Below are 12,473 nucleotides of genomic sequence, written 5' to 3' on the forward strand. Positions count from 1 at the left end.
TGGAGGAGAGGTGTGCCCACCTTCGCCAACACCATTCCTCAGGTGGGGAGGGGAAGTGAAGCACAACTCTCAGTCCCTGCCATCTTGAAGTTGGTGGGACCCAGCCAACCTGAGTGAGGCTTATGCCCCCTCCCACAGGAAGTTGGTCTAATAGGGGGTGTACCCACCCCATGAAGGGACCCATAGGTCCCGACCTGTACCTACCTTTAACTCCCCTAAAGATAGTATTATGGGGCAACCCCAAACTTTGCCTCCTCAGACAAGAAGAAGGAGAAGGGCCGAAGAACCGTGCTGAGAAAGAAGAGTAAGAAGCTAACAGATTTAGCCCCAGTCCTATCAGCCTGTTCAGACCTCGACCAACTAAAGTGAACTCCCAGTGTATCCTGCAGCCAGCAGCCCCCCAAGATCCCGGAGTACCAGCCCTTCCTTTGCCAAACCAAAGACTTTGTCTCCCGTGAGCTACGGACTTGCTCAAGACCAACTGACTCTCTTTCCGGGCGACTCCGTGAGTCCCCCACCACTCCGCACCCGGCGCCTTGAGCCTGAATCCTAGTCTGGGTTTCGGTGACCCCTGAACCACCCACAGGCTTCTAACCCAAGCCTGCAGACCCTACCCAGGAGGCACCTTCAACCGAGACCGAAGGCGATACCCCGACCAACTCTCTGGCTGAAGCAGTCCTAAGAGTCCAACCGCGACCACCTGACCAACTCCGTCTGTGAGCCCTTGTGGTCACCTGATTACCAATAACTAATTTCCCGCCCACGTCGCTGACCGCCTCTCAGAAATCTCCAACCGACTCTGCTGCTTGGAATAAGACCGATGGTCTACACTGAGAAACCCCCGGATCTCCCGACGACCGCATCCTACACCCGGCTGCCCCAGTGCTGCTGGCAGGGTAGTGCTTGGGCTGGCCATTGGGCCCGTCAGTGCTAACCTCAACACCAGGAGCTTTTTGTTCTATCAACCAGGTGGCCTGCCCTTCAGCAACCCCCTAAACCAATGACCGAGCTTGGCCCCTTGGTTAACGTGTGGTCCTTGCACTCTGCACCTGGGCACCTCTGAGCCACTGGCGGTGCAAACCGAGTGCCCACTTGACCGAATCCAACTCACGGACTGTACACTCCCTTTATTCTTGCAGGACTAAGAGGGTCTCATGAGTAACCTGGCAAAACACATAACCTTCTTTTCCTTCCCTTAGGAAATGTACCAGGGTAGTATCTCGAGTTAACTCACTGTAAGACAAGTAATTATAAAGTAATTGTGACTACTTATTGCCAAAATATACAAACCTGTAACATAAGCTAAGTCAATGTCAAATGCATATTTGTAATACTGTGTCTTTGAGAGTACAATTGTGCCTATGATCTGGTTCTAGTAATAAAATAACCCTAAATAATATTTTTATACTAATCAATTGGTCTGAGTTTAGTCTTTGAGTGTGTGACACCATTTCTTGCCGAAGTGTGTACAATAAATCCTTGGCACTACCCTCTGATGAAGCCCTACTACTCGCCCACAACTACCACAAATAGAGAGTAAGGTATTATTACTTTTACCTGTGCCTACCTTTGGAGTTCCACTGGACTTTGTGCATACTATACCTTACTTTGGTATAGTATATACAGAGCCAGCTTCCTACACTACTGCATGAAAAGACAATTTATTTTGGCTAGGGAAATTTTTCAAATTTCTTATTGTTGTGTTATGACTGTGATATTCTGGATTGTTACTTGTATTGATGAATGTAATGAGGCAGTAAATGCAACCCTACCTGAAGCATCTTTGTTGGAAGGAGAGTTGTTTTTGCAAATGAAGAGACTGCTATAGCTTGAACTGTGCAAGACTGCCACTTGGTCTTTACGCGCTTTACTGAAAATATATTTTCCTGACATGATAGGGGGGTAGATACATAGTATGATTCCCCTTGTTTAAACACATTTTTAGGCAATGGGCCTATGAGTACTGTCTATGGTCCCTTATACGCAGCATGTTAGATAATGCTGGAAAAAGCCTTAAGAGGTAGTATGCAGAGGCTATCAATTCCAGTGGAAGACACTTTTACTTATCTCTATTGACTTAGATAGTGATGGAAAGTAAGTTGACTCAGCATAGTTATTTTCCCATCCATGACTCTCAGTATTCTCATTCATCTGAGCGACTAGATTTATGGAAACTGAGGAGCATGGGTAATTTACAATTTATGTCCAAGGCTGTTGAAATGTCCAGTTGATGCCAGTGTGACATGCTTTTTATGGCTCAGAATAGGTCTAATATATTACAGAGATATAGGGCCTTATTAAGAGTTTTCGAGATGGATGACTCTGATGGAGCGCGCAGGTCACCTGACTAGTCTTTTACCAACAATACTCACCTGAGCCCATAATTCAGTAAACTTCATAAAATTTAAGCAGCTAACCTTCGCTCTACTATCAGTGTATTTTATACATTTAGGACTTTTGACCTATCTATACCTTGACTTACCAATCCACGTCACCGGTACCTAAAGTCCCAAGGGATCAAGGGTGTTAGAATAATAGGATAATAACATTTGCACTCTCATAATAATAACAGACTCTGGAAAGTTTTAAACACTTTATCTAAGATTCTTAAATGGTCATGATCCAAATATTAAACACCAAAAGACTTTCGATTATGAAGATCAGAAACAAAATGTAACTATGCAAAAGATGTATTAAACTAATTTCGATCATTTAGCAATAGGGAGGGTAAAGAAAAAGAACATAACATGTCAAATTTCTACAATAGGAAGGGTAAGGAGAAGGAACATGAAATGCAAATATGCAACAATTAAAATATGTAACGATTAGGAAGGGTAAGGAGGGAACAAATTGATGACGAACCCACATAGATTTTATATTTACCTAACATGGTGTGAAGAACTAACCCTGGCCACAGGTCAGGTTAAAGGACAGAACCCCGAAAGTTGCAGTCGCCAGTAGGCTAGCAGGTGCGGATCAGAATCAGGACAGGTAAAGCCAAATTGGATCAGGACAGGACAACCCAAGATAAAGACTGGCACCCGCAGTTAAGTTGCAACGCCTGCGCTACTCCCCTTCTGCAGCTAACAGCCAGAACCCCGATTGGGTTATCGATTTCCCCGACAAAGTGCTTTGCCAGCACTTCAGCTTCCCAGAACCCCAATTGGGTTATTGAATCTTCTGACAGAGTGCTCCGCAGCCCTCTGCTCATGGTCACCTATTGAGTGCATTGGGTCAGTGACAGGTCAGCTATTCGGACAAGTCGGACCAATTAACTAACTAAGCATACCCTAGTTACACTATTTTCAGGTCAGTGTACCATTCCCCCAATGTTGCAAGTGTAAGGATCCCCAATTTTGATTGGCCAAGGAATGAGGAGAGGTCGTCACACCATACCAAAATGACACTTTCTGCATCTCATATTTAAATTTTCGTCCCCACCCATCAATTTTATTTTCTCATGACATCTTTATTCCACCCAACAATGAATGTTCTATCATTTGTTACATTTTAGTTCATATTAGAATTCTGTTCCCCCTGTAGAGTTCAGGAGGTGAGATTCCCAGGGCGCATTTTGGTCAAGACTGTCCTTGGCACTCATTCCATGCAATAAATCGATGAATTTTCAGTCTCTTGTGCGCAGGCTCAAAGGTTTTAATATGGAGTTCAGCGACAAGCGTCAGGCCCAAAATTTATTCATATGTAAAAATAGAAAAGAAACAGTTTAAGAACACAGAATAAAAGAATGCACTGTATACCACTTATCTCTACTCTTTTCCCATTACTTTATATTTTGCTATTGCGTTAAGATTAAGCAGAACAAATAGCTTAGCAAAAGCAGCAGTGCAAGCTTCATGCAAGCTGTAACACAGATCAGCCATTTTAATTGTAGTGCGCAGAAGTGAAAGTTTCCCCTCCAAAGCAAAGAGTACATCATGTCACGTGAGTATGACAGATGCATGCCCAGTAGAAAATCCCGCATAGCAGATGCCATATTAATGCAAGCGGATCATAGTTAATAAAAGCACATATGCAAGCTTCCCTCAGATACTAGTTATGTCATGAAATGCAATTTTAATAAGACAAAACATGTTGGTTAGTTTATTAACGTTATGTCGAGAGGACTGAATACAAGCAAGTCGCGTTACGCGTAAATCCTTACTCCATCAACTCCATCACAACCGCAATAGAAATTATGTCCACCTTATAGCAAGTGAATTATATCATTTGGCCCTTGTAACAAAGCAGACAGAATCCAACATAAATTGGTGCCACTCTCTACCTGTCAAAGTCATTATTCCTCTACCTCAGTTGGAGATGGGAATTCCATTAAGAAAAAAACTAAAAATACTCACAGAGCAGGTCAATAAACATGGCATCTGATTTCCATTCACCTGTGCCTTCACTGCACCTGCTGCACCAGTAGGTACATTAATGACAAATAGATCCTTTGGTATGTAGGCAAAGAACTCTAGATCTAGTCAGCAGTCCTCTACCAAAGGAGCGAAGACCAAGGCCTCCACCTATCCACCAGGGTCTAAATGACCCCCATAGAATATGAAGAGCGAAAAGGCATCCATCCACACCAATATTAATATAGGTACATACTCCTTGGCAATGTGGCTTACAAACCATGCCCTGATCTAAAGCTGAACCAGTCTGTTATTCTTATCTCACTTATAAACCAAAAGTCTTCACACTCACAACAACTGAACCAAACTAGACCTGCTTTTGTGCTACCCAGCCTTTTGAAAGCAAAATGTCAAAGATCAGGGTAAATGCTTATGTGTATTATGAATCATGAACATAACGTTGTTTTTTTTTTAATTTTCAAAAGATGCAATCAAAATATTTTACAAGGCATACATTATGCATTAGATAGATGGTACAGTATCCACATGCACCTGGTACTTGTATGTCGGTAGACACGAATGGTCACATCTAAATGAGCAAATCTGAATCCCAGGACCAAGAAATGTCTGGTACCCTGTATCTAAAGCTATTATTCCCTCACCTCTTCCCTTGAAATGCAAACAAGTAGTTGTGTAGAGCTGAGGCCTCTATACAATAATTCTTTCTACAATAATTACTCATTTAACAGGAGCTCCATGATTCCAGTTGACAAACGTGAATTTCTGGAACTGTGCAATTTGCAGACAATGAAAGCATTTGTATCATAAGTGATAGAGCGCGCAGGTCACCCGACTTTATTTTTACCAATACTCACCTGGGCCCATAATTCAATTCTCCAATATTTACTCAATCGGGTAATCCACACTCCACTACCAGTCTATTTTGTCTTACTAATTCCTATACCATTGACTTACCAATCCTTGTCACTGGTACCTAAGACCACGATGAATCAGGGAGTTTAGAATAATAGGTAAGCAATCGAAATACCATAACATTTGCACTCATATAATAACCACAGACTCGGGGAAGTTTTAAACTCTTTATCTAATCATCATCAAAAGTCATAAGCCACAAATTAAAAGCAATTAGACTATCAATAACCAAGATTAGAAACAGTGTATAACTATGCAAAAGATATATTATGCCAACCATTTAGTAGTTGAAATAAAGGAAGGAAAACAAGGAACATGCTATTTAGAACAAACCTTAACCACTCAACTAAAGGAGGGTAAAGAAAAGGAACATACTAGAGGATATGCTTTAAGGAATTTATCAAAGGGTAGGGAAAAGGGAACATAATATGCAATACTAGGCCGATTTTAGCATATGACTATAGGGAAAGTAAGAAAAGGAACAAACTAATAAATCGAATAATCAAGCTTAATCACTTTCCAGGGAGGGTAAGAAAATGGAACACACTAATAAACAGGAACCACAAATTTTCATTTACCAAGGGAAGGGCAAGAAAAGGAACATATATAATCAAAGCTTTGCAAATTAGGGAGGGTAAAGAAAAGGACGCAAGTTATAATGGCAATTACCCACACAGATTTATATTTACCTAGAATGGTGTGAAAACCAACCCTGGCCACGGGTCTGTTAAAAGACAGAAGAACCCCAAAGAATGCAGTCGCCAGTAGGCCAGCAGGTGCAGATTAGAATCAGGACAGGGTAGACCAGATTTGGATCAGGACAGGACCACCAAAGGTTAAGACCAGCACCCGCAGTTCAGTTGCAACGCCTGCGCTACTCCTTCTTAGCAAGGAATCAGCCAAAACCCCGACTGGGTTATAGCATGTACCAGCAAAGTGCTTCGCCAGCACTTCACCTTCCCAGAACCCCGATTGGGTCAGCGAGTCTGTCTGACAGAGTGCTCCGCAGCCCTCTGCTCTTAGTCACCTATTGAGTGCGTTGGGTCAGTTACAGGTCAGCTATTCGGACAAGTCGGACAATTTCTCTATCTAAACCTAGGCTAGTTATACTATTTTCCAGGTCAGTGTACCACCCCCCCAATGTTGCAAGTGTAAGAATCCCCAATTTCGATTGGACAAAAGAAGAGGACAGGTCATCACACCACCTAATATTTTGAATGTTGCCGTCTCCAATTCAAATTTATGTTCACGCCCATCAAATTCAGGTTCTCATGAAGTCTTCAACTCATAAAACAATGGATGTTCTATTTATAAATACAATGTATTTTTCCAGCGTTCATTAGGTGAGTTTCCCAGGAGCATCTTCTTAGTCAGTCAGCTCCTTGGCTAAAGTCCAAAGGTCACTGCTCTGGAGACTTGCGAATCTCGCGCAGTCGCAGTTTCAACCAAGATGGAGTACAGCGTTATACGAAAGGCCAAGTTTCAAAGTGCAACATGAAATGGAAAAGAAACAGTTTTAGAACACAGAATAAATGAAGTACACTGTATACACTGTATACCATGAATTTCTACACTATACCCATTACTTTTTAATTACTATAGCATTAGGATTAAGCAGAACGAACAGCTTAGCAAAAGCAGCGGTGCAAGCTTCTCGCATGTGAGAACACAGAGCAGCCATATTAGCTCCAGTGTGCAGAAGCAACAGATTCCCTCCACAAATGCGAGTACGTCATATCACGTGGGTATGACAGACACATGCGCAGTAGAAATTCCCGTGTAGCAGCAGCCATTTTATTTGCAAGCGTATTAGGATTAGAAAACACATAAGCAACCTTCACTCGGATACCCAAATAATGAAGAAAGAGGGCAAATTAGTAAGACAACATATTGGTTAATTCGTTAACGTTATTTCGAGGTTCTTGAATACGAGCAAGTCGCTTCATATGCGAGTCCTTGCTCCATCAATAAGTAGAAGACTACTTGTGACTTAGATACATGCAGACTCTGTGATTGAGAGCGATATAGACCATGTTGCACTAGCAAGGTGTCTCAGTTATGCAAACTTCTACTTATGACAATATGGCATGATCGCTGTGTCACAAGTTGAAAACCCATTAAGGGCAACCTAGCAATTTATCCTTCCATCCTTCCGAGGATGGTAAAATGAGATCCATTAAATTGAACAATTGCTTATCGACTGAATTTCTTTTCTAATAGTAGTAATAGTAATATTATTAATACTGCTCATAGTTATTATCAAATAATAATAATGATAATGCTATTACTAATCATATGAATAATAAATAATAGTAATAATAACAACAACAGCATGTGACCAATATGATATTCTTCATTTGAAATTGCTTATCAAAAGAATTTGAACGGATTTGCAGGAATTCGGAAGCAGCATTGAGTATTGCCTTAAAGATTCCTTCAATGGATATCATCTCCCCCTATTTTTCTCTGGAGTAGAATTATCATTTAGAATGTAACGCATTCATATCAGAAGAGAAACACTTATCTGCATATATGGCTTTATGATTTTGTAAATGTATGCGTTCGGTTTACTTATATCATTCTGTGGGATACTGATTGGAGCCACCCTTTTCCTTTCAAAGCCTGCCTTTATGAGCATATTTGTATTTAAGCTATTTAATTGTATTAGGATATTTAATTGTATTACATCTTTCTGTGTTTCTCACCAACATGCACCTCTTCATGTAGTCACATAGTGATCATGTTTGATTTCCCTTTGTTTCAGAAGTCAATGCTCTTCTTGCTCCTCACGGATTCTGCCTGAACAATACCATCACTCCTCCTCCAAGTTACATGAAGGCACTTAAAGTGCTGTCAAAACCTTTGGAAACCAGCCAGACTCCTCCACCCAGCTACCTGGAGGCATTAAGGATTTTGTCGCGGCCAGTCATTGTTCATGTACCTGCAGCCACCCATGCAGAGGAGGAAGAACTTGTTACAAGCAAACCTATTGAAAAACAGGATCAGTAATTGGAAATGAAAATTTGGAGGATGTTCAGTTTTCCTTTAAAGCTCCAAATGCTGAAAATGTTTGATAACTTAGGGAGATAAAGAACTTGTACTACATATCAAACCATAGCTAAGCCAAAAAAGTTTCCACTTAGTAATGGCTAGGAATTGGGAAATGATTCTTCTCTGTGGTAGACACAAGAAGGTGACAATTTCATACTGGTGTACAATGAATAGTCTTATTTGCCCTATTGATACAATTGTTTTTCTTATTCCTCAGGGTCGATGTGATAAAACCTGTCTAGATTCTTCAACATTGCTTGATTATTGGTTAAACTGTTACTTCCATTTTCACTGGGATTACATATTTTCACTAGGACATTCCTAGTTAATAGTGACGATAGAGTAAACGTCAATTAAAACTAATGAATTGCCGTTTTCATTCCTAAAGTTGAAACCTGCAGGTCAAATTTGTTAGCAAACACTGAAAATCAATTGGCCGTTGCACTTCTAGCCTTCTCCACCTGTTTGTTGGAAAAACAAACTAGAATTAGATAAAATCAAATCTGCTGTAAAATATGTTTTTTAAGAAAATGCAATTTCTATGTGATGTTACAAAACTTTTATTAGATTACCTTAACATGTATTTGACTTGTTAAACTGCTTTTAATGGAGTGTATAAAATTCCCATCATTTGAATTTAGTAACTATACAACATTTCAGGAAATGTATGAGAAATTCTGAAAAATTAAACAAAATGAAAATCTGCTATTTAACACTGTATTTTAGTGCAAATGTGTGCGTGCCAGTTTTTCACATGAGAACGCATTTTGTGGTGAAAGATGTAGCACGATAAACACAAGTGGCATGAGCAGCAGCTGCTCAGGTGTAGCAATTCTCATTATCCCCAAGTGCTCATGGTAGTATTTTGCCACAACTGATATGTAATTACTTTATATGGCATAATGGCATACTTTGGGGAATTTTGTGTAACACAAAATTCCCACAATTATAGAAATTACACTGCATTACTTACATTTTTCCCGGGCCTATTAATGACCTGCTTGACTAGATGCAAAATATAGAAAACTATTCCTTTCTGAAAATGAGATTGGAGAAGGTAGTTTAAAAACATTTCAAGTATGGTGTAGATGAAAGACAAAACAACTCTGCCTTCCTGCTAACCAGAAAGCATACTCCATCACTGGTAGAGGGCTCAGAAGGGAAAACCACCGTATCACTGCATCCATTATAAAAGATGTCTACTAGCAAACATTGCCCTAGTGTCAAAATAGATTTTTTGAAGTGTTTCTGAACACTCGTGAATAGAAATGTCCTCAGCCTTTACAAACTGAGCCTGATGCCTCAGGCAGAAAGAGAAAAAAGCCAGTTCAAAAAGGCTGTTACCCAAAAGAGTTGCACATGTGAATTGAAAATAGAAAGACTAAAGGAAACAATGCTCTGTTGAAGACAATTCAGAACGTTATCACAGGATTTACAACAGACATGGTTGTTCAATACCTGTTCAAATATTCCCAACTTTGAAATGTTTAACTCAAAATAGCATCTACAGTGGATTTGTTTACTAGTGTTTGTGCTTTTCTCAGTGACAAATTCTGAGACTATAAAGCATTTCTTTTGATGGACTGGGGTGAGTGGTGTTAATCCCTTAAGAAATGTCGGTGTTCCACACGTAAGCCTTGTCCACAAATCCAATCCTTTTTTTCATTATTTCGTGAAGCATAGTATGCTCCACAAAAAGGTCAGAGTACATATTAGTATAACAACATGAAGGTTTATTATTTGTTAATTGTACAGAAGGCAAACATCATTTTATAAGCAATTCATGATCAGAATACAGATGCTTTAATTAAAAGCAATTAAATTAGATCAAATCTTAAGACACAGAGGGCAAACCAGCGTGGGGTCATCTCAAATGAAACATCAAAGGAAACGTCAGTCCTCTCTCTGAGAGAGCACTCTAAAATCTCCTACTCTGCTCTCTTGTCATCTGTTCTGAAGTCACAAAAACTGTAACATTTTACAAACCAATACACAGTTCTTAGGAGGACTGTCTCCAATCAAGTTAAAGTGAAATGATAGAATTACATAATAGTTTCTCAAGGTTTCTCACCCTACAAGCTTCTCTCTTCGTCCTTCAAACTTACACTGTCTGTAACTAGATAAGATACATGGGCATTTTCACATTGCAGATTGCTCTTGAATACCCTAATCATTAAAACATTACTTCTTCAGAAGGGAAAGAAGGAGAAAGGCACATTGTGTTCCACAATTAGAACTGAAGCTTTCCTAGAAATAAAAACAAAATGGCAACCTACGTTAACTCATTTTGTAAGTCAGGCCTACATAACCTATAATAAAACTAAACATGAATAAACATAATTTCTCTCTAAGTTAACATTAGCATGTCTATGTGCTAATGTCTGGAAATGTAAAACATTTAATGTAAAAACTTTGCCACCATTCATAGCAAAACGTCATAATTTCTTCTGCCATAGCAGAGTGTTCAAAATTATGAATTTTATTTCAGAACTATGTGTGCCTGTTTCATAGGTGCTGAAAGTAGGGCTGTGGTGGTGATTCAATATAATAAAATAACCATGTTGGAGTTCGGAAGGAGAATGAGCAATAAAAATGCCTTTAAAATTAGTTTTTATCTGCTCGCAATTGATGTCCATTCAAAGGTAGAGGTCAAATGTCGGCCTATGTCTTTGGACAAATTGCTGAACATTCCTTTGCCATAAAAATTGTTGTTTAGTTTTCTTTCTTTGACTGCAGATTGAGGGTCATTTTGTAAACTGAACCATGTTTCAATCCTACTGTGAGTAGAGGGAGTGTGAAAGGAAAAGCTATAAGATGTTAATACACAAAAACATTTTAATACCTATAAATGAACTGTACAAATTTGGGCAGCACAATCGAGGCACATTTTTGGGTAATTCTGAAGCATGATGGAAATAAAGGCTTTAATAGGAGCAAAACAAACCAAGCCACTTTACTTGGTGAAGCAGAAATTATAATTTTTTGTGGAAAAGAATTTCTGCACATCATCATTTGTGTCACTGCAACTGCATGTCTGTGCATGTTTGGTTACCATTTCAGTAGAAAATGGGCAGTCTGAAAACACAGCAAACTGGCACACCATGCTTTACTAATATATTTGGGACAGTCCGCTCTAAAATGTACCACGCGCCACATACCATACACTTGTCATTCTCCTTCTGAATGTACGTGGCTCATTTGCTACAATTTTTCTATTTTGAGCCTTGTATTTTTCACAATCCATATGAGTTCAGTGATGTTACATTGATGGTAGCACACACGCTCCACTGGTTGTTTGTACCTCACACTGATGGTACATCTATAAATTGCCTTAAAAATAATCTAGAAAATCCGGTTCTAGACTTGACTATTAAAATGACCCCCAGTTTCTTCATCTACATTTGCCAAGATCATGTTTTTGGTACAAAAGAAAATAAGCTATTGATTTATTAAATTTCTGTATGTGTGTGTGAGTAGAGATGTCCCGCCAACATCTTATTGATAGTCCAAAATGTAAAAATGCTGTTGACTGTGTAAAAGGGACAACTACTGCCTCCTGTTTTTATAATTAAAAGGTTAATTTTGCCATCAAATTACAGCAAGTGTAGCAATAATTTGATCGAAATAGTATAATAACTATGCTAATGTATGTGTTTGTAAGACGTTTTGCACATTGATGACACTGTTAGACAGAATGAAGAATGTTGTTTAAATATTCCTATCCTTGAGTATATAAATAAAGTGAACTTATATTTCTGACTCAAGGGTCTTGGCCTTGTAACTCACCAAATTCATCCTTTGTTCTCCAGCCTGCAGAACTTAAACACTCATTCTTTCTTGTTTAAGAGGCTGAGAAAAGTTTGTTTCAAAGAAGCAGGTTCCAGCACCTTAAGAAGAGCCAGGACGATTATCATGGGGTCCCCAACCCAAGAGGGGAGTTCGATTTAGTCCAAAGCCAATGAAATGTGAGATGCAGGAGACCCAGGGTCCACTCATCACATTCTGCATGGAGTTCCATCATTTTACATAATGCCACAGGTGTGAAAGAGATTGATTTGAATGATGGCATTGACAAGTAATAAACTAAACTAAAACAAAGCAAAAGGTTTGCAATAAGCTAATATAGGCTTTTGTGGT

General features: G+C 39.4%; 1 protein-coding gene across 3 annotated transcripts in view; it reads left to right on the forward strand.

Moving 5' to 3' along the window:
* LOC144791811 (CD5 antigen-like) overlaps window positions 1-12,095 on the forward strand; it is an 855,436-nt gene extending 843,341 nt beyond the window's left edge. For all 3 annotated transcript variants that reach the window (XM_078666590.1, XM_078666592.1, XM_078666591.1), the window contains one exon: window positions 8,050-12,095. In XM_078666590.1, coding sequence (XP_078522716.1) covers window positions 8,050-8,294 — 245 coding nt within the window. In that variant the 3' untranslated portion in view covers window positions 8,295-12,095. The remainder of the gene's footprint in view (window positions 1-8,049) is intronic.
* Window positions 12,096-12,473: the final 378 nt, after the last annotated feature.

Source organism: Lissotriton helveticus, chromosome 11 (genome assembly GCF_964261635.1).
Source record: "Lissotriton helveticus chromosome 11, aLisHel1.1, whole genome shotgun sequence".
NCBI lineage: Eukaryota > Metazoa > Chordata > Amphibia > Caudata > Salamandridae > Lissotriton > Lissotriton helveticus.